General features: G+C 47.2%; 1 protein-coding gene across 1 annotated transcript in view; it reads right to left on the reverse strand.

Moving 5' to 3' along the window:
• The window catches only part of REEP1 (receptor accessory protein 1), an 87,696-nt gene extending 64,776 nt beyond the window's left edge, over positions 1-22,920 (reverse strand). The window contains exon 1 of the mRNA XM_084860374.1: positions 22,602-22,920. Coding sequence (XP_084716500.1) covers positions 22,602-22,633 — 32 coding nt within the window. The 5' untranslated portion in view covers positions 22,634-22,920. The remainder of the gene's footprint in view (positions 1-22,601) is intronic.
• Between the last annotated feature and the right edge of the window lie 748 nt (positions 22,921-23,668).

Below are 23,668 nucleotides of genomic sequence, written 5' to 3' on the forward strand. Positions count from 1 at the left end.
GTATTTGTGCTCTAATTTAGGTTTTATTTGGTGTAAAAAAAGTTGACTGTATGTGTATATTTTTAGACATTTAAAACATTGCCCTGCAAATCCCAGTATAATTATTAATTATTATTTATTACATTTCTATACCACCCCATCGCCAAAGCTCTCTGGGTGGCTTACAAAGGGTACAGTCTATTATACAGTTTTTGTTTTAAAATATAGGTATTGGGGGGTGGGGGTGATCTTACTTGGGAGATAAAACTTTATAAAGCTGATAAAGCATCATAGGTTTTTGAGTTGGAAAGTTTTTTTATAGTAAATGTTCCAGGGCTAACCAGACATGCAAAGATGAGTAATGAACCATTTAATTAATATACAGATGTATGCACATTTAAATGATAAATTTACTGAAATTCTGATGATTAATATTTCATTTATTGGGTTGTAGCCCTATGAAAAGAGTAAAATACAGCTAACAAAGGCTCATAAAGTAATGTGGGCATGGGATAAAGCTGTGTCACTTGGTTACTAATTAAATCATTAAAAAAGCCCAGTCAAATAGCAGTCAGAGTAAAAATATCTGGAGAAAGTTAAGAGCAGATGCGAAAACAAATAAGAAACAAAAGGTGCACATTGCCAAATAAACCAAGACTCTAAGGGTGCAATCCTAACTGGATAGGCAGCTGCCTCCAAACTCGGAGGCAACTGCCTATTCTAAGCAAGGCAGGAGAGGCACCGGGGGTGGGTGGGATCATTCCCTCTGCACCTCTCCTGCCTTGCTCTTTTTCGCTAGACAGCCATTTTCGGCTGTCTAGCGGCAGGGGGCCTAACCGAGACAGGAAGCTGCCGTACGATACATAGGATGTGTTGTACGCACAGCTCTGCTCTCCCCTCCCCAGAATGCCCCCCAGCCCCGCCCTTTTTCAGTCGCTCCGCGCTCATCTTCCAAAAGTGGAGGATGGGGCTTCTCCACACTGCCTCAGAGGCAGTGCAGATGAGGGGGGAGGTCAGATTTCCAGGAACCGACCTCGGAGCACAGGCTCCGAGGTCAGTTCCCGGAAAGGAGCATATCCTATGGCCCTCTAAACAGTGTCTAGTGGCCATACGATTGCTCCCTAAAGCACTTATTCTACACATTATTCTTACTGTATTTTTACAAATCGCCATTCATTTCCACCATGACTGCAAAGCACGGGTGTTGCTAGGTTCTTAAAAGATCCAGGGCACAGGCCGATAACACAAGTTTGCATATATATATATATATATATACACACACACACACACACATACTATATATCTGAGTCTAAGCGCACTTCTAATATGTGTGTGTGTGTGTGTGCATGTGTGATGTGTACATGTGTGTGCTTCCGTGTGTGTATAGATTACATACATGCATACATAAGAAGAGTGCACTGACCACCACCCCACTTCAACTCAGACCCCAATTCACATTTTGGAAAACATCCTGCTTCTGCTTAGGCCAATTTATAGTCAGACCACTTCAGCTCAGCACCAAACCTGAGTCAAGGTTTGGAAAAATTAGTCTTTATGGTTCCTGTTGACTACCATGAGAAATTAGAAAAAAAAATTAACTTTTTTCTCTTGGTCAGAACTGGGTAATTGCAGGCATAGTAGCCCCCTAAAAGGGGATTACACCTGCCCAATGTCAGAAAAATAGGTGCAGGGTTTATATTTTGATTTTCTTTTAAAAGGAACTGCCAATAACATTTTTATTACCTGGAAGAATTGGATAAACATTTCAGGATTTATTGCCCCATAAGAGGAGATCATGTTCGCCACATTTAAGAATGATAGGCACAGGGGGTTTTGTGCAAGGGTAGCCTTGACATTTTGAGGTCTTCAAAAGAGGACATACCTATCTCCCTATTTTCCTTGTGGACTATTGTTCTGAAAATTACAGACAGCCTACAGTTGTCCCTAAGTAAGAAACCAGCAATGTTTCAGAAGGATAGGTGCAGCAGTTCATGTGGAAGGGGAGTTCTCCAATTTGGGGGAGGAAATAATTTGCTTTCCCTTCCCTTCACCCCTTCCCCAATAGTTTTTGGGTACATTTGTATGAAAATGCACAGGTTATTAGAGGTGTCCCCCAAGGAAGAAACCTTCAACATTCCGGAAGGATATACATGCATGCATTTAGTCATTTAGAATGACTAGAATGTATTTACATTTCACCAATGTTAGCAGTAGGGGAACATGGGTGGGACGGTGCTATTGCATTCATGTCCTGCTTGAGCAGATGCTCATGTCCTTCCCATGAGCATCTGGTTGGCCATTGTATGAATAGAATGCTGGACTAGATGGACCTTGATCTGATGCAGCATGGCCGAGCGTATGTTTTTCAACATGGCTGGCCAGGTGCACTATTAGGCAGAGTGAGACACCCACCTCAGCCGGAATTTGATGCAGTAGGGGCATCCAGGTGGCAAACAAGCTGGGGCAAAGTGCTGAGGACAGAACTGTGAGTGCCATACAGCCTGCCCCCCACCCCCAAACTAGCCTGTTGCTCTCAGATGTGGCCAGTGCTGCAGTCCAGTCAGCTTCAGTACATGAAATGGGGTGGGGCAGGGCGCCATCTTGTCCTTTGGCTCTTGCAGAACAGTGTCTTGGACAGGCCCCGACTCTGATAATTTCACCAGCCCCCTTTCTAACCACAGGATCTCTATAACAAAGATGTGAAGTAGTTACTTCCTAAGGCAATAAACCAAACAACGGAGAATTGAAGGCTCGAGGTCGTGCTTTACAGCATTTAGGGCGTTTGTGCTTTAAACTGTGCCATTTCAATTGAGGAGCAACTCTGTAAATTTTGATGTGGGCATTCAGGGGACAAGCCTCATTGAGCACGAAGGGAGTTACTTCCGAGTAGATACACATATGCTTGTGCTGGAAAATGGGGGGGGCACACAGGGATGGGAAACCAGCCCCCTTTCTAGCCACAGGATCTCTATAACGAAGGTGTGTAGTAGCTACTCCCTAAGGCCACCATCAAGCCACGGAGAATCTCAGGTAAGGCACATTACAGGCATTAGGGAAAGTGCTTTAAATTCTGTATTTGATTCAGGGGGATCTCTGTAAATTCTGATGTGGGCATTCAGAGGACAAGCCTCATTCAGCACAATGGGAGTTACTTCTGAGGAGACACTAATGGGTTTGTTCTGGGAAAGAGAGCGGTAAACACGGGGGGGGGGGAAACAGCCCCCATTGTAACCAAATGCTGTGCAGGATCACTGTAACGGAGGTGTGATTTAGTTACTTCTGAAGGCAATAAATCAAGCCACACAGAATCACAGGTTTGGTAAAGCACTTTACAGGCTTCAGGGAATCAGTGCTTTAAAATCTGTATTTCAATTTAGGGGGATCTGTGTAAATTCTGATGTGTGCAAGCCTCATTGGGCACAATGGGAGTTACTTCTGAGTCAACACTACTTGGCTTGTGCTGGGAAAAACAGGGGACAGGAAACACCCCTTGACCAGGGTCAAGGCACACCCCTAGGCAGGGCTAGCATACCCAAGCTAAATGCGGGGGTTGGGGCACACAACAGCTATACCGCGGAGAACTCGACTTAAGGAAAGAATCGGACTTTAAGCAGTCTCAGGAAATCCAGTTTTTCCCTGATACGCTCCGGGGTGGCTGCTGGATGGCCACAATGTCATGTATCCCTAAAGATCTCAACATGCAGCCGGCTTGGAGTAAATCGCTGGTGGGGACACCCCTTAAGTACAGCTAGGGTAAAGGAACTTGCGTTTTGCTACTTTTATTTTCTCTTAATGCCTTTTGTATCACTCAGCTCTATTGTGTATTTTATTTATTTTATTTATTTATTGCATTTATACCCCGCCTTTTTTCCTCTTGCAAGGAACCCAAGGCGGCTTACATTATCCTCCTCCTCTCCATTTTATCCTCACAACAACCCTGTGAGGTGGGTGTAAATATTTTTAGTTGTGATTTACTTGCCCTAATTTACCAGTAAACTGTTGTTTACTGGTAAATTAAAGAGCGTCTAGAGTGTCAATCAAGCCGCGTTACTGCAAAGGGGAAGGTAGGAGGCAAGAGATCCTTAGAGTTGCACAGGGGGTCCAGAACATAAGGGGAACCCTGACACTTGGCTTGCTCTCATTGCTACAACTATTTTTTCCCCCATCATGAACTAATCTGTGACGATCTCAGAACACTGATGTCATCTTGGAGCATGACATTCTTCTCACACACCCCTTGCACAAACAATGTTTTTTTTGCGATCTGCTTTTGGGGCCTTTTGAAGTTAAGAATGGTGGAATATAAAAACTTTAGATAAATAAGATGTTCAGGATCATCAAGTGAATGTCAAATTGTACAGCGGGAATCCTATTTTAAAAGAAGGAAGAAAATGGAAGCTCTGCAACTCCCACATAGGGCTTTGTAAAGCAGCTGTCAGGGCTGCCTTCATTTACCGCAGAAGGCTCTTACAAAGCAGCCTTAGGAAGGTCTCCAGCCACAGCCTGCCAGACAGATACCCCTGGGGAGTTCACAAGCAGGACATGAAGGTAATGCTTCACATAAAGTCTGTTACTCCATCACATTGTGTTGGATGCAACACAATAAAATGCCACAATAAAATAAATTATCTCCAAGCAGTGGGGTTTACACTGAATTAAACTGCTGTTTCTAGTAAGCATCATTCACACTATTGAGGAGGACATTTGGTAACACTGCAGCTTCTCTGCAGAAAGATGGTTTGTTGTTCAGTCGTTCAGTCGTGTCTGACTCTTTGTGACCCCATGGACCATAGCACGCCAGGCCTTCCTGTCCTGCGCTCTCTCCCGGAGCGTGCTCAAGTTCATATTCATTGCATCGGTGATGCTATCTAGCCATCTCATCCTCTGCCGTCCCCTTCTCCTTTTGCCTTCAGTCTTTCCCAGCATCAGGGTCTTTTCCAGAGAGTTTTCTCTTCGCATTAGGTGGCCAAAATATTTCAGCTTCAGCTTCAGTATCTGTCCTTCCAATAAGCACTCAGGGTTGATTTCCTTTAGGATGGACTGATTTGACCGCCTTGCAGTCCAGGGGACTCGTAAGAGTCTTCTCCAGCACCACAGTTCGAAAGCATCAATTCTTCGGCGCTCAGCCTTCCTTATAGTCCAGCTCTCACAGCCATACATTACTACTGGGAAAACCATAGCTTTGATTAGATGGACCTTTGTCGGCAAGGTGATGTCTCTGCTTCTTACTATGCTGTCTAGGTTGGCCATAGCTTTCCTCCCAAGGAGCAAGCGTCTTTTAATTTCATGGCTACAGTCACTGTCTGCGGTGATCTTGGAGCCCAAGAAAGTAAAATCTGTCACTGCTTCCATTTCTTCCCCTTCTATATGCCAGGAAGTGATAGGGCCAGATGCCATGATCTTCGTTTTTTTAATGTTGAGTTTCAAACCAGCTTTTGCACTCTCCACTTTCACCCTCAACAAGAGGCTCTTGAGATCCTCTTCACTTTCTGCCATTAGGGTGGTATCGTCTGCATATCGGAGGATGTTGATAATTCTCCCAGCAATCTTAATTCCGACCTCTGATTCATCCAACCCGGCATTTCTCATGATGTACTCTGCATATAAGTTAAATAAGCAGGGCGACAATATGCAGCCTTGTCGTACTCCTTTCCCAATTTTGAACCACTCGGTTGTTCCATGTCTAGTTCTTACTGTTGCTTCTTGACCCTCGTACAGGTTTCTCAGGAGACAGGTAAGGTGGTCTGGTACTCCCATCACTTTCAGAATTTGCCACAGTTTGTTGTGATCCACACAATCAAAGGCTTTAGCGTAGTCAATGAAGCAGAAATAGACGTTTTTCTGGAATTCTCTTGCTTTCTCCATGATCCAGCGAATGTTGGCGATTTGATCTCTAGTTCCTCTTCCTCTTCAAAACCCAGCTTGTACTTCCGGTAGCTCAAGATTTATATCAATTTGGTCTACCACAATTTATTTATTGCATTTATACCCCGCCTTTTTTCCTCTTGCAAGGAACCCAAGGCGGCTTACATTATCCTCCTCCTCTCCATTTTATCCTCACAACAACAACCCTGTGAGGTGGGTTGGGCTGAGAGTCTGTGACTGGCCCAAGGTCACCCAGTGAGCTTCCATGGCCGAGTGGGGACTAGAACCCGGAATTTATATACTGAACTAGCAGTAATACAAAGTATATGAAAGCAGCAAAATAATACTTTTCTAAAGGATGATATATGCAAATGATATGCACCTCCTTTCCTGGGAACAGTGATATGTATTCTTGGATGGCTACAGATAAAGGTGATCATTTATCCAGGCTTCTCTAACCTGGTACCCTCCATATGTTTTTGGACTACAACTCCCAGCATTCCTGGCAATGTACCATGTTGGCAGATGCTGATGGGAGTTGAAGTCCAGAACATCTGGGGAGAGCACCAGGTTGGGAAGCCTGATGTATTCCATAGTTGCTTACCTACCACAGTATGTTTGTCACCATGTGGTAAGTTAATTGTTTGTGGACAATGCTAAAGTGGGGGTTTTTTTAGATCCCAGCTTCCCCACATTTCCAGTTAGTGGCAGGGGCATGGAGAAATGTCCCACTTCACATGGCCAGACAGCATGCACTGTTACATATGCGCCATGGTAAGCAAGTGGTGTATAAGTGGTCATTTGTGGGTACCCTATATTCTAGTTCCAAATGGCTCAAAATACTGTTTCTGTGCATAGTATATTTTTCTAAAGTATACCTTCAAGTCAATCTTTACTGACCCCTTTCTGTGTTTCAGCTCAGGTCACCACCTCACCTGGGCATAAAAGAGGCTGCCTGCCACTACTTCAATATTGGATACTTCAAATTGAGTGGTAAACCCATGCTGGCTGCTGAGGCTGCATTTAACAGGGAGCTGCAGTCAATTCCGGCTGCTTGATAAGTGCACCTGCATCATTATACATCACCAATAGTTAATAGCAGATATTGTTTTATCCCACACAAATCTCATTTTTTATCAGTCTCAGTACAACAGGAAACTTTCAACAGACATCCACAGACCCATAGGCAAAAAAATGTAGTAGTATACTCTTTGATGAGGGCAGAATCTAGTGAACTAGAAGAGGAAGTAATGGCATGCATTCCTTTTCTGGATGAGAATTATGTGTTGCTGTTTTAATGACCCTGTTCTCCCCTCCTTACACAATAGCCACAATTTCTTTAATGTGACCTCACTTGCGGCCCCTCCCACCAATGAGTACGCAGGGGCAGCCCTAGACTAGCTGCCAGTAATGGGGGCCCTAGGCAAACCATGCAACTGGCGCCTCCACCCACAAACCCCAAGGGCAGAATTAGGCTGAGGCTTTTAGTAAACTGGAAAACATTTTGCCCCTATTTTCTGTTCAATGAAGAGGCAATCCCCCCCGCCACAATAACTATCATTTATAATAAAACGCACCCAAATTGGTGTTGGGTGTTAGTTTTCTTTTTTTCTTTTCTTTTACTAAGTGCTGTATCAACACAGAAGGTCTGATAAAATCAACCCAGGAGAGGAGCACAGTCCTGGCAGAAGGGCCCCAGTTGCATCCTCAAGGCGACATGGCCCGCAAGGCACTGCCAACCCCTAGGCTCAGCCCGCCGAGGGCAAAGGAAGTGGCTGCTCGGGGGGGGGGGGCCTTCACTCCCTGCCTCAGAGTGGGAGCAGCAACAGAGCAGTGGGATACCCCACGTCAACTAAGGGCAAGCTGGGGCGGGCAGGTGAGTGGGTGACCTGACTTAGCCCCACCATCCCCGTCTGTTCCTTGCTCACCTCCACAGCCTCAGTCAGATTCTCTCTGTATGCACACAGGAATTGAAATAACATCTCCATTATTTTATTTGTATTTTTAATGTGTATTTTTTTCCCCTTGAATTTGGCACCCCACTTAACTTGGTGCTCTAGGTGACTGCATAGTTCCCCTGTATGGACAGGCCGCCCCTGTGAGCGCAATCTACTCCTCGGTATCTTGTATGTGTCAGAAAATGGTGAGTGGGGATGTGACCATGTTAACACCCCTGAATCTTCTCAGTAACCTTCAATACCATTGACTGTGGTTTTGTTCATAGACACCTTGCTGCGATGGGACTAGGAGGCACCATGCCTCAGTTGCTCTGACTATTCTTTGAGAGTAGGGCCCAGAAGCTGGTGGTGTCAAGGGTCCATCTTGTCTGAAACGTAACTGGATACAGAATGGTGCTGCCGCATTCCGCATTTTTAGGCAGTCAGAACATGATTCCAGCCTTATGCAGCCTGCATGGGTTTACCTGTCCCTTTCTGGGCTCAGTTCAAGACACTGGGTTTAGCCTTTAAAGCAGCCATGTGGGACCTCTGACCTGCAAGCGTTCCTAACCGGCCCACCTGCTTCTTTGCCCACCCCCAGGAAAGGAGAACCTCTTATTTCTGATCAGCTGCTAATTGGAGATGAGAGATTTCCCATGCTCCCCTGCCCTGTGCTGCTGGGGAGGGATAATTGCCCCTTTCCAAAATACCGTGACCCCACTCGAAAAATCACCCTCACATTGCAATCAGGGTTTAAAAAAGCATCCATTAGTGCCAATAGAAGCTTGAAAAAGCTTAATTGCTGAATGGGGATTTCTGGGAGGGGGGAGTGTGTGTTGTGCGTGAGGGTGTGAGTATGAATGGAGTCTGGACAATCAGGGGGGAGGGGAAGGCTAGCAGTGGGTGGCCCTGTTTAGAGGCAATTCCACCTTCAGGCCAAAAAAGGTTCCCCACTTTTAAATGCTTCAAAACCTACATGGACTGGGAAGTGGGTACCTGAGAGACACCCCTTCTTCTGGGGTGCTGCCCTGTATGCTCCGTTCACCACCAGAGCCTTGCTCCAGCTGCCTCTGCCAAATGAGGCACAACAGGCATCTGCTAGGAGCAGGAGCACCAAAACTGTAAGATCCCCCCACCCCGCCCACCAAGGAGGCCCAACAGGCCCAGAGACTTCGTAGCTTTAGACACCGGGCAGAATCCTGGCTCTTTCAGAAAGCACCTGTGCTCACCTGATTGCTGAGGTATTGCAGTTACCCTGCAGCTCTTTTGTTTTTTTGATTCACTATGCTGATTGATGGGTCAGTGCTTTATTTTTGTTGATTTTATGTTTATCTTGGGTTCCTTAAAACACATCTTTAAGATGCCACAAGTTTCTTCATTGTTTTTACTGCAATAGCAGTAGCAGATCAGAAAAAGATATTTGGGAGTGGATGGGGCAAAGTGCATTTGTGTGTGTATGGGGGAGGAGGGGTGAGCTTTGTCCCACATGTTCTATCTCTGAAAGAGAAGTAATGGTATATTTTATTTTAATACTTCCAACCTAAGCACACTTCCTCTGAAGTAAGTCTACTTACTCTGAAGTAAGCTTTAGACAAAATTAACTTTCAATTAAGAATGCTTAGGACTGCAACCTTATTTTAATTTCTAGTTTATTATTCAGCAGTAGTGACTGGAGAATTTTGGAGTTGATCAGGTTGTAGTGCAGATGAACATTATACAATAACTGAGCATGAGCAGAGCAGCACTTTAGCATATGTGTAGTATTCATGAGCATAGGATGCTTTGGGACATACCTTCCTCCATACAATGAATAATCACAGCCATCTTGATCCCACTTTAGGGATCACATCTACCAAGTCACTATCTGCTTTCGCATCTGAACATATGCAGAGTGCATTTCCCACACATACTGAATAGCCAGGCCAGGTCGCTTGCATTCCACTTCAAGGATCATATCTATCAGAATTCAGAGCAGCGCCCCTATATTGTTGCTCTGAATGAGCAGAATAATTTTACCATTCTTTAACTAGCCCAACTATAAGCTGAAAAAGATGGTGAAGTGGTAAATACATCTAGTAAAAAAAAAGAAAATGCAATATTTGTTTTAATTATAATTTTTTATTTGTAAGCCACCCGGCTGAAGGGCAGGGTAAAAATAACTATAATAAATGCAGAAGATTACATGTTTGAGGAACAGCAAAAAACTACAAGGTTAGTAAAATTCATCCTGACAAAGGTATTAAGTTCACAATGTAGTATGTGAGCATTTGAGTTGCACAAAACTCTTTCCTCAGGCTGGGTGCAAGTAAAAAGGGGGAAAATAGATGTTTCTGGGAGAGGGCATAGCAGTTAGTCCAGTCTAAGGTCAGTTTCGACCTTAAGATGACAAAAGAAAATGTTCTTGCTACCAGCAAGGATATACCAGTGAAGCTGCAGAAAGGAGATGCAATGTGGGCGATAGACTGCGTATGGGAGGAGAACATGTATGCCAGATCCTATACTCATTTCATGCCCCCCACCCCCGCCATCCATAGGAAAACCAGCAGCCTCAGACATGGTGTAAGGAGGAATTTGCCTCTCATACACTTCAGTACCTCTACTACCTCCTGCCCTGCCCACATCGGCAAGACAGAACATAGGATATGGTGTAACTCAACACTCAATCACAGCATACCACCACCAGTACAAAAAGTTCAAGTCAGACGATAGGGCGCACGCCACGGGGCTATCATCTCTCCAGCTTCACATACACTTAAAGGTCACAAGGGGGAACTCTGGTGAAGGAAAGCTACAGGGAAAGTGCACGCTGCACACAAAGCGAGCATGTTTGTATAATGAGCAAAGATCGGAACTTGCACACCTTGCTAACACTTCTCTGCCGAGAACCCTAACAGGTCCGTTGGCACAAACCCCCAACAGCCACCTCCACTCCACCAGCTGCAGGTGCCAGCATGGAATATACCACCCAGATGCAAGGGAAGGGGACATACTTGCTGTAAGGGGGAACTGCTGTGGCTGTCTGCCATGTCTCCCCCTCCCCCTTTTGCTATATATGAATACTGGAACTTGCCCAAACTGTGTGTGGGAAGCAGTGTCTCCCACACACGGGGAGCACTCCCCCTCCTCACATATAAAAGCCAGGCACTCCACTCCAGCTATTGCCACTGTGGGCCAAATGCTCATGAGCACTTTAGTCTTGTAGGGGGATCACAGTCTGGATCCATGCAGGAGAGCAAACAGTGACCGCACATGCAGTGTTTAACTACAACTCCATAGGGGGAAGTATACTCACTATCACTGCAGTTTCCCACTCCCCACCTTGGGGCAATGAAGCTGAGGGCTTCTCCACAGGGCTTTTATCCTGCAATTGAGATTGGTTACTCACGGAAGTTTGCAGGTCCTTTACCTGACAACATCAACCTCCAGGGTTGTCATGCCCCAACTGGAGGAGTCTTCCTCAGAGGCGGAGCTGGAGGCCCCAGAAGCCCAGGATACCCCAGCCCAGGGATTGCTACCAGCCCCACAGGAGCCTGAACCCTTGGGGGAAGTGGCTGCTGGGCCATCCAGGTCAGGAGAGGCGGACTCTGCCTCAGAGGCAGAGGCTGAGCCACCCCCTGATCCCCGGGAGCGTTGTTGCCTCAAGAGGCTGGGCAAAGGACTGCTCACCTGCAAAAGAGGTCTCCTCAGGAGAAAAGGACTCCTCAGGAGTAGGCTCTGGGAAGGGAGCCCTGATTGCTACAGCTGACTCTGGGTGGGGTCTGGCTGGCTTGGAGCTTAAAAGCCTGCACTGGGAACCCAGCCAGCATTGGAACAACTTGGTCCTTCCAGCCTCTGCTGTGTGCCTTGCCTCCTGTAGTGTGTCCTGTGTCTGATGCTCTGGTTCCTGACCTCTTGGGCTGCTCAATGACCCTGCTTCTGGACCGTGTAATGCACCTGGCTGCTTTATTGTGTTTGACCTCTTGCCTGTATCTTGACTACTCTGGCTGCTGCCTGCTCCTTGCTGCCTGACTGATTGCCGGTCTCCTGACCCCTGCTTTGATTGTTGACCACTCCCGTCTTAGCTGAAAATGCCTTGGACTGAAACCTGTGTGCTTGACCATTTGTTTGCCAACTTGACTACTCTATTGCCTCGCCCCCTCTACTCACTTGCAAACAGCCAAGACTTGCTCCAGAGCAGGATACAAGGCATCTCCCACTCTAAATGACTTTTATCCCATTTTTTAAAAGACTGGCGATAATGACCTATCAGATGACTGCATGCTGAGTTCCTTCGTGAAAAGTGGAAATCCTGCAATAAGAGGCGGTAGACCACAGCACCACTGAGTGGCTGTATAATGAAACAGAGAACATGCAGCTAAGGGGGAAGGGAAGCACGTCTAAAGGGAGCCCATCATGATCCTGCATTTAAAACAGAAGCAGAAAGCCCCGGTAAAGTTGCAGGATTTTAGGCTGGGGTAGAAATGCTCTGAGACATGAGCACTGGCAAAGCTCTCCGGTGGCACCACCCCCTTTTCTCTCTCACTCCCTTGCAAATGCCTGCTGGGCATCTGGTTTCAGCAGTGTGCTCCAGCTGCTGACTGCTCCTCGTTACTGTATCTGTGTCACCTCTTGCTCTCCACTGGCTGCTGCTCTCCCACGGGTACAGGATCTGTCTCACATCCTGTTCCATGCAGATGCGGAGTAAGGGCCAAGCCAGGACCTGCAGCAGAGAACAGCAGGATGCTCCCGGCTGTTCATCTGTGGGGTTGCTGACCTACTTACTCCAGGCAAGCTCCTCTACCCTTGCACACCCTGCAAAAGACATGATGCAACAGGTGAAGGTGTTCCTCACATGGAGGTGGTGCCTTAAGGGACGCTACACTACACCCGCTACGCTGCTATCAAGCCACTGTCCAATGTACAGGAGCCCTACTAGAGTGAGCGGTTAACAAGTGTGTTTTTCCCTGTCAGGATCTCTTCCATCCCAGATCTTTATCAAGAAAGGCTTTGACATTGTCCCAAGAGTTGTTTTGAACCAGGGCCCTCCAGCACACACAACATAACCTGCTCCACCCAGCTAGGCCCCCTGTTGTACCCCCTGTGCTCCCAGCATCTATGACTGGGTCCTGGGGAGAGAAATGTCCCATGAAGTGTCTGATTCCTGTCTGCTGCTGCTGCAACTGAGTGGTTAGGGAACTGTGTGGGGCTTACAGTAAGTGTTTGCGTCCTGGGAGTTCCCTCCCTTTTGCCCCAGGCATTTGTTTTTCCCCAGGCTTGCAAAAAGTGATTCAGCTTGACCTCCCATCTGCTGCTTCCCAGCCCCGTGCCCTATGGAGTGAGCCACTGCGGGGACACTCTGGCATCAGAGTGTGTGTGTGCGCGGGGTGTGTGCCCAGACTGACATGTATTCATTGCAGCTTGATTTGATTTAAATCACTTCTCTGAAGGACTCAATTTTAATGATTTAAATCACAGTTTAAATCACTAGTGAGGAAGGTTCTATTGAATGATCATTTTTAGTTTTTTATTGTTTAATATAACCTTAATACATATTCAGAGATGTAGGTTTCATTAGGAAATAGGTACCCAGTGGAGGATACATACAGCAGAAGTTTCCTCAGGTGTCAGGAGGACTGCATGAATATGCTCTGTTCACTTTTGGTTTCACTTTCTATTCCCCTCCCCTGTCCCTTGCATTTATATCCACGCTCCTCCTCCTTGTTCAGATCTACTCCACCCCCCCAAATCATCTATTCATTACCCTTCTCTACCTTTGTACTTAGAGAGAGGCAAGGCCTTGACAGACTGACAGACAGAGAAAGAGCAAGCGAGCAGGCACTTCTGAACACCACATGCCGTGCAGAATCTCTCCCATCTCCATGAACTAACACATTCATATAACTAGAAGTTGTATAACTAGTATTCATAATGATATCTTTGACCTAGGCTCTTTTAAGAACATTTCAAAATCTGGTTTAAATTTTAAAAATCCTATTTAATTTTTTTAATCTTTTTTTAACAATAATTGATTTTTATCAACCTGGTTTATTGGCTGCCTCTAAATGTGGGTGATATTGCTGGCACAGACCCTAATTGATGGGTTGTAGTAGTGTTTCCGGGGGTGCTGTATGTCTACTTTTCTGCTGGTTTTCTGTTTTCTTTTATGGTATGCTTCCCTGTCCCCCAAGCTGAGCAGGCATGGGATTTGGCAGCCATTCTGCCACTGTATCTCTGGGCCCAGCATAGCATAAGTAGCGGCATTCAGCCCTTTATTTGCTTAAAATATTTCTATATAGCTATTTGCCAGGGCAGCTCTCTGATGTCGGTAAAGTAACGTATCAATACATACAATAAAATGATAAAACAGCCCATTATTCACTTGTACTATACATATCTGCTAAAAACCAATACATTCACTTAATAGGGTTTACTTTCAGGTAAATGTGCTTTAGAATCCCATTTTGGAAATACAAAACCCAGCAGTTTTCAGATCCTGTATCTAGTATCAAAGTTTTACTGACTTAAGGGTTTAAATTTGAGCCTGTTCTCAATGTGGAAACAGAATAGCTAAAACATACAAAAGTGACAAGGGCTGGAAACAGCCATATTAGCCCATCCCTACAGCTAATTAGAAGGATTTGACTGTTTATTCAGTTGCAGTGGTTAAGTACCAGACAATTAGTGAAAAAGAAAGCTTTGGCTATTGGGCTGTATAGAAATGTAATAAATACATGCAGCATGCTTTAAAAGAAAAATGAGCATGTTTTCTTAAATATTTTATGAACCCCACTAAAAATGCTACAGTGATTTTGGAATTATCACACTTCTCTCCAGAGAAGAAGTATGATGATGTCAGGAGCCGGTGAGTCTGGGACTGATAGTCTTGGGATCTGTATGGTGAGCTGCCAAACAGCAAAATGTTGCAAGATCCCCCTAGGGCCTGGGCAGTGAAGGACCCTCAGCCTCTGGAATGACTCTGCCTGCCCAGGCTGGCCACTGGGTCCTCCTGGACAGGAAGGAGCCTGAGAAGCAATGTGGTCACCCTGAGCTTTAGTGCAATCCTGTATCCTTTGATCCTAACTCCTGGTTTTTCCTTTGGTCCTGGCTTCTGCCTTCATTGCTTGGCTACAACACAACTCCTGGTTGCTAGCTCATTTCAGATTGCTACGTAAGCTGTCCTTCTGGCAAGCCTGAGAAATTTTGTCTTAGTGCAGTAGGTCCAACTTAGTGGTGCTTCCAGACAGAGGGCTCCTAGCCAATCAGAATGCAGTGTGCAGCTATTCTGTCTCTTTCTCCTTACTGGATTTTCTGCAGTAAGAAAAAAGGCAAATGAAGTGGTAAGAAAACACAGGAGGGCTAAGAGTGGAAGATGACAATGTCTGGGCCCCACATAAAATTCTGTGAATGAGGTAGGGCGGCAGTGTGAGAAAAGCCTCATCTGGAAGCGCCCTAGGTGTGATATTGTCATTTATCATCATTTCGTGTTTCCAAGGTCTAAAACTATTTCCATATTCACAGAGTAGTCACATGATTATCTCTATTTCAATTCTAGGATGCGTCAGAAATTGCACTCCCTGCCAAGGGGTGCCCACGAAACCTTCACTTATTGGTCGACAGAAGCACAGCATAACTCCCAACCTAAGTTAGCATGACTCCAATATAGTCCTGCGAAGAAGGGATTTCCAATGATCAAATGCTCATGAGGCATGATTTCTGGTGTTTAATCTGAGGCACCCCCTTTCTACTATTCCTGTGTCTGCAGGGTGACTCCCTAGTTTGCTAATAGAGAGGCCAAGTGGGGATCTGCAACAAAATGTTGCAAGGATCTGCAACCCCTAACAAGTGTTACTGTTCTTGAACAGGAGCCTTGTAATGCTGTTCAGAGCTGGTGCATGGGAGGTTTCAAAAAGAGGGAAAGGAAAACATACTGTTTTTCTTTCCCTTCCCATCCTCCGGAAACCTTCCCCTACTTGCTATATAATACTGAAAACGATGGTGCTGGTAGCCAGCTTTGAATCTGAGCGTTTAATTGCAATCTGGGGGGGGGGGGTGTCTTGAGAGCAGGGAAAAGAAAGGAGCATGTAGCATAGGGAGGGATCTTTTTTAACATCATGGCACCCTTCCCCCCCAACTTTATTTCCCACAACTGAAGGGGGCTGCAAATGTGAAAAAAGCATATTTAAGGCAACAATCATATCACGCATACCAAAGGGGCCTAGCTAAAAAGGCTGCTTTCTGAACTGAAGTTTGCTCTTGGTCTATTACTGACAGGCAGCTTGACCTGGGAAAAAGAGAACATGATGAGAATTCTTGTCCAATAACGTTCATGCCCCAGACAGGTCTAAACCATGGGATAAAACCACAGAGAACAAATGAGGAAATTTTTACAGAACTGTAGAGCAAACCAGATGTCAGCAAAGACATAAGCAGGAGGGTGTTGCCTTAAATTGATGAGGGGTCCTCAAGAAGGCTAGACTTTCCTACTGTAACCAATCAGTAAGTTTAAAACATTAGTATTTCTATTTATGGTCATGGGCTAGCAAAATGGAAGGGTAAAAAACAGACCCTTGCTCCAAATGCCCTTGTGCCTTCATTCAAGATCCCTAGGTTTCCTTTTAATTCCATTCAGAGGGTCTTTGAAGACAGATCCTTCACCACTGAATATACTAAGCTAACTATCTTTTTCTATTTCTGTGTTAAGGTTCACTGAAAGGTGTGTGTGTGTGTTGTCTTTAATAAAAGAATTCTTTCCTATTTCAAATAGTTGTCTGTGTGATTTGGGGCTTCCTCGCACCACAACACAAACCACATCTCTCTGAACCCAAGCCAGATATACATAGGAAGTAAAGGCCTGTCACTTGTTTTTAATTTTTGTGAACTCCCCAGAGATCTTCAGCTATCGGGTGATATAGAAATGAAATAAGAATAAAATAAAATACTTGTAATCAAGGGTCCTGCTTAGTTAGATTATCCTTAAATTTCTCCCTTACACTCCCTCAGGTGGTTTGGAGCTCAAACAGGCAAATTCCTCCCTACAGACATTTTCCTCCTCCCCACAGCTGACACCCTCAACATTCCATGGCTCCACTGAGTACGTTCAGACCAGTTCAGGCTGTTTTTTTGTCTTGTTTTAAATGTTCCTTTTCTTTTAATTAGAAATTAATATACCTCTAATATGCTTTGTTTTAATTACAAATTAATATACTTTCGCATATCTTGGGGAATTCCCTGAGTATGTAAAACTGCTATCTTGTCTGCGGGTGGCCTCGTCTTTATTCCAAACTGACAGACAGGAAGCCAGAAACTGGTGTATTAAGAGGAAGAAATGGGGATCCACAACAAAATGTGGTGCATCCTCAGCCTGAAACAGGAGCCTTACAGCACTGCATGGGGATCACAAGGAAGGTGGGAGCAGCTGATGGCAAGAGCTCAGGTCAGGTGATATTCATGAAGCCAACTCCCGACATCCCTTGCTCCAGCTTTGGTGATGGCCTCATTGATGGATGGAGGGGGCAGGAGTGAAGCAGGGGAATCCAGACTATTCATCCAGGTGGGAAATGAGGCTGGATAAGCAAGTGGTCAAATTCTCCCTTTTATTTTCTTTCTCCATCCATCAAATTAGCTAGTTATTATATGTAACACACGCATCGCCATTTATCTCTTTGTCACTCTAAGAGCTTTTGCATTCACAGAACATAAACAAAACAGACAGAAAACAGGAAGTAGGCTTACATACAAGGTTGCCTTATACCAAGTGAGGAACAGTGGTCCATTTAGCTCAGTACAGTCTACACCAGCCTTCCCCAACCTGGTGCCCTCCAGATGTTTTGGACTTCAGATTCCAACAGCCCTTGTCAGTGTGGCCAATGGTCAGAAATGCCGAGAGTTGCAGTCCAAAACATCCGGATGGCACCAGACTGGGGAGGGCTGGTCCACGGTGACTGGCAGCGGCTGTCCGGGGTTTCAGACAGTGGTGTTTCTTTGGAAGGAGCTTCTATGTGCAAAGCTACTGAGACACAGCCATTCCCCAAATATAATTCTTCCTTCAGGGAGAAAGAGGCAATTTGTCAGAGAGCATTTCTACACCAGGCTAAAATCCAACAACTGTACTGGGGCTTTCTGCTTCCATTTTCTTTGCAGGATTATGACGGGCTCCTTTAGACAGAGCATGTGATGTGGTATTAAAAACTTCCTTTCTCAGCAATGCCCTGTATGTTTAATGAAACAGTGCAATCCAGTGGCTGAATTTTAGCACTACACCAGCATTACACACTGCCAATATGCCGCATTCATTTTTATTTCAGCTTATCTCCAAACTTTTTGAAAGCAGGATAACTGGAGAAAAGTGCAGGGGATGTCCTGCAGGTTGATGACATCATGTAAAGGGCCCACAAACCTGTGAGTGGTCAATCATGAGCGTGCAATAAATCACTTCTGTAGAGAAGCCCAGAGACACATTACTCCCACCCACTCCAGAGACCTAGCTCTGGGAGCTGTATTTCTTATACTTCATCCAGGAGGTAGATTTGGGGTGGCCCATCTTTCCCAAAGGCAATTCCAATGTTGCCAGGGCAACCTTTTCAGATTATTTCACCTTCCATTAAACAAGGAAGTGCCCCCCCACCCCCATCCCCAAGTGTTTCTTATGTGTATCCCCAGCAGGTTTGGATGAGACTGAAGCCAGGCCAGGGATGCAAAAGAAGGCCTTCCTCCACTCCTTTCTCTTTCCACTTTCTTGCCCTCCCATCCATCATTGAGGCTGTAGCTGCAGGCAACTAAATTGACAGTAAGATGCATGATTTGGTCAAGCACATAAAAGGAATGAGAACATTCCCAGGAGGAACAAAGGACAGTCCATATGTCCCCCTCTGGCTGTGAAACTATACGCGGAAGTCACATGTTCTGGAATAATGTGAAAACTCAGATCCAAGATCAATGAAAGCCTCGAAAAACCTTAGACTAAAGAATTTGTATCCTTTTTATAACCTGTACTGGGGGTACCAATGAGCAATACAGCATAGACTACTGAGTAATGATAATGACAAGGCTGAGAATCTTCTTGGGCTCAATACAAGAGAATAGGTTTGATTAAATTTCATATATTATGTGATATTGGAATACAGTGCGCAAAGCACTATGACATGATGGGGTCTGTCTTCTTCTATCAAATTCTCATCCAAAAAAGCCTCAAGGGGCCGATATATACCATCCGTAAGGGCCAAATGGGAAGATAAATTCCAGCCGTCAGTGAAGAGGATGGTCATCAAAATGGCCTCATAAGCAATTTGCAGCCCTTAGAAAGAAAGAACATCAGAGTTCTAACAAAGCAAAAATAAATTGAAGATGTGGTCCAGAAATCATTCTCATTCAAATGCCAACTAATATTTTTTGTTAAAGGTACAGCTACATCATTGCAGATGAACTAGAAATCTATGTGGGTAAGATCAGACCTGAAAGCCTGTGATGTGCATTAAAAAATTAAACTGAAGCACAAAGAAAGAGGCAGCTGAACTAAACAGACTGCCCTACATTTTCTTATAGCATCTTCACAATATTTGAGTAAAGCAATATTGCAGGGATAGCCAGACAAGGAGATTTAGCTTTGCAAACCTACATTCCATCCGGAGAAAGGAGATAATGGGAAACAGGTTTATATATGTGTGAATGAGACTAAATACAAAACCCACAACACTGAAGAGGGAATTTGGGTGGGGGAGAGAGGTCACTGTTGTCCAAGTCATACAGCCCACACAGTGCTTCCAGCACCTAGGACAGGGCTTCCACTAGGAACCTGCAACGCTTCCATGTGAACACAGAGCTCCCCTCCCAGTCTTATTTAAGGCCCTTCAAGGTCTGGGCAGCTCTGACGGGCCCTAAAAAGGGGGTTAGAGACTCCCAGTGAGCAACAAATGGGGTGACATCAGTTGCCCTATAAGTTCAGGCCTTCATACTTTGCATCTTCAATCGGTCTGTTATTGGCCACTGCTGCTCCCCGCTTCAACACTGCAGTTCAGCGCATGTCCAGCCTGTGTTCCCCAGTTCCTGCCTTTCCAATGACCTTGGTTAGGAGGCTGCCCGCCTGCCAACTAATTGTATAGAGCAGCCTCTCCCAATGTGGTACCCTCCAGACGGACTACAGCTCCCACCATCCCTTACCAGTGGCCCTGCTGGAGTTGTAGTCTAAAACATCTAGGGGGTACCACATTGGGAAAGGCTGATACAAGTCAATATATTTCCTGACTGCACACTGTGAATTTTTTCTTATGGGCCAACCTGGCTCCCTTTGGTTTTTGTGTTTCTCCTAACAGTTGCTTTGAGAGTGTTCCTGCCTCAGGTTTGAAAACATCTTGGCTGGGAGTCAACTAACACTCTTAGCTGCTAGCATTTAATGCATTCCCCTGTCTCCTCCCTTGGAAGTTCCAATGCTTGCTTCAAATGGGCATGCTCTGAATTAGCACATTAGCTTCAGTAAACTCAAGCCACAGCCTCAATGGTTATTTGCCTGTAAGGACTGTGGTGAGTTTTGCTCAAATGCTTATTTTTCTGCAATTTCATTTAAGCCCTAATCCAACCTGTATGACCCCAGTGAGTGCCTTAACATCTACACCCAACCTAGGAAGTTCAGAAGAAGGATCTAGAATGGTCTATATTATGCCAGAACTGCTTGTAGATGTGCAAATTAGTGATGGCCATTCTGCACTATCAAGTGAATAATCCCTCATTTTGTGTTTTATTCCTGCATGTCCTAATGTCATATCCTCACAGGAGGATACATTTTCTGTTTGTAGACTTTGCATAACAAAGAATTATAAATGCACATATACTGTTCCTTCCCCCCTCCTCCCTGGAAACTGAACAGATATGACCTCACATATTATGATCTCCCCTTGGATTGCCTTTGTTTCTCAGAACTCTGTACCAATCAATGTTATTTCAAAGAGGTTTCTCATTATGGGAGCAAACAAATGCACATACTGTTATCTGTTTAAAAAAATGGGCTTATGTTTTAAAATCAAAGAGAAACTACATTAAACTGTACCAAACGTACAGAAGAGTCAAACTGTGTCTTTAAACAAGGACTTAGAAATACTATGTACATTATGGGAGCAAACACACACACACACACACACACAGAGAGAGAGAGAGAGAGAGAGAGAGAGAAATAGCTCTGTAGAAACAAAACCTGAAGTGTCATTGTTTATCACTGATCATTTATGTCAGTGAAACACTCATATGGCTTGCAAAATACTCATATAATATTTAACATGGCTCACCCTAATAAAGTGGAATCCCAACCACAGTAAGCAACAGCTGCAGATTGATGAAGATCGCATAAGTGTTCCACACCCCTTGAAATGCTTTGTCACTTAAGTATACGATCTGTCATCAAGAGGCTCTTGACTGCTACAGAGGGGAAGCTAAAGATTAACCTACCATTTTCCTGTGCCTTTCAGTCTACTGGACAGAGACACAAGGCAGGAGAAAGAACACCTAAATCAGCCTTCCACACTTGCTGGGGGCTTATCCTAGGCCAGCCTTCCCCCCTGGCACCCTCCAGATATGTTGGATGACAACTCTCATCAGTGCCATATGGCATGGCGGATGCTGGAAGTTGTAGCCAAGCAAATCTGGAGGGTGCCAGGTTGGGGGAGGCATGGGGATGATGGTAGCTGTAGTCCAACCCATGAGGAAGGCAGTGGGTTGGGGAAGGCTTTCCTAGACCTAACACATCTCCGTCAGACCAGAAAGAGAGAGTCCTGGGCCTCCAGCAACAAACCATCTTCAGTGTCTTCGGGTACAATCCTATGCACATTTAGACAGAAGAAGAATCCCACAACTCCCAGAGTTTCCTCTGTCCAAACATGCATAGGGTTTCACCCTTAGAATAATAAGCCCAAGGAATATGAACATCCATTGAGATTCATCCCATCACTTTGCTAACCTTGGCAAAGCTACATTTCCCCCAAAAGACGCATCGACAAGAAACCCCGGCTCCTTCCTAGTTCTGCTCCTCATCCTAGGCACGCGTCCCCTTTCTTCACAGCGGGCCCTTCCCTCTCTGACTCGCTTCTCTTAAGCATCCCTTTACAGAGTCGGATGGCTGTGGAAACGGGCTCCATTGTTCGCTTCCTAGGGACACTTTCCAAGGAATTCCTGTGCACGCAGCATGTCTCCGGCTCTCCATGACAGGCAATTCTCACCGCCAGACCAAATGTTGAAGCAGCGGACTCCTCCTCCACCTCCTCCTCTAGGCTGCCCACCAAAGGCACAGCCAAGCTCCGTTGTTTTGGGTGCCGGGGGGGACCCCAGGCGGGGGGGGGTACCCCAGCCTTCTGCACGCCTGGCTATATTATGTAAGGTGAGCAGCGGCTAAGCGCAGTCACGGCTCTTTCCTCCCTCCCCCCTCCCGTCGGATCGCTCCAGACAGCGCCCCGACCGCGCCTCCGCTAGAACGACCCATTGCCAGCGAGAAAGCGGCGGTTCCCGTCCTCGGGGTCTGCCCCGTCCTGCCCTCCCGGAGCCACGCCGGGGCCCCCTGCGAGAGGGATGCTGCGGAGGCAGCCCTCTTGCGCAGCAGCCTTCCCGAACGCGCCTCCCGCTTCGCCCAGCCCATCCGGGAACAGCCGCCCCTCCAGCCGGGAACACATGGCCTGGCCGTGCCAGAACCCTGCCGGGGCCCGCGCCGGCCTCCGCTGCCCGAGCGCGAGAGACCCGGGCGTCGGCGGCCGCCCAGCCGCGGCTCAAAATAGGCGGCTGCGAAGCCCGGCCAGGCATTCTCAGCCGGCGCGCTCGGGGACGGGCGGCTCTCGCGCCGCAAAGGCGGCGGCGCGCGGTACTCACACCACGAGCCGGGAGATGATCCACGAGACCATGGCGCCGCGGCGGGCCCCGGGCGGCGGCGAGCGGCGAGCGAGCGAGCGAGCGGCTTCCCCCGCGCGAGTCCGTCCGCCCGCCCGGCTGCCGTCGCGAGAAGGAGCCGGCGGCGCGGCGGCGCCTCAGCCATTCGGCGTGCCCGCCGCCGCGCAGCCTCACTGGGGAGCGGCCGGAAGCGGCGGCGGCAGACCACGCGGGCCGCGCCGGCGAGCGCCGCGCCCGTCGCGGGCCGTCGCCGCGCCGGCGAGCGCCGCGCCCGTCGCGGGCCGTCGCCGCGCCGGGCTGCGCCGGGGAGAAGGGAGGGGCCGGCCCTCGGGTGGCGGCCGCCCCAGGCTCAGCGGGGCGCGCGGGGGAGGCGCCTGGAAAGGCTCCTCTGCCGGCCTCGCGCGAGGCACGTGCCCGCCACGCGGCCTGCCCGGGGCCCGCGACAGGAGCCTGCGGCGGCGGCCTCGGGTGCGCTGCCGCAGGCGCTGTCCGGTCGCCGGGTGTGCCGGGCCGCTTGGCTTCTGTGCGTGGAATCGGGAGGGGCGCCATCGCGGCCGCGGCCTCCAGCAGCCCGAGGGCCCCGCCGCCAGCCTCCGGACGTTGGGAGCGCGACTGGCGTGCCACTATGGCCGAGGCAGCGAATACTGCTGCGCAGAGCAGGCCGAGAAAAGCAGCGATCCGCCCTTCCTCGCGGGGCGCAGAAGAGGACATGATGGAGCGGCCCTGTGGGTGATCGTTCTTTGATGGGGGGCTTCAGAGTTGGTAGCCACCACGCACCCAAACCAGTCGCGCGGGAAGGCTCACCCCACCGGAGTCTGCTTTCACGACTAGGGGGCTGAATCCTAGGAGGCAGAGCCTGATAACGAAGAAATGGCCCTGAGAAGGCTGGTTCACTGCTCCAGGCTTTCGGCAGCATCAAGTTGCTATTCAAACTTGCACATGTGAATCACAGATTCAGTGCTGCAACTGGCACGTGCATATCATCTCAGTGTTCTGCGTGGGTTCGATCCACACATTTGGCGGCCAGCCACCAAGTGTTCAGTAATCAG

The sequence above is a fragment of the Heloderma suspectum genome, chromosome 5 (assembly GCF_057233095.1).
Source record: "Heloderma suspectum isolate Gila_16-S chromosome 5, 16-S_ref, whole genome shotgun sequence".
Lineage (NCBI taxonomy): Eukaryota > Metazoa > Chordata > Lepidosauria > Squamata > Helodermatidae > Heloderma > Heloderma suspectum.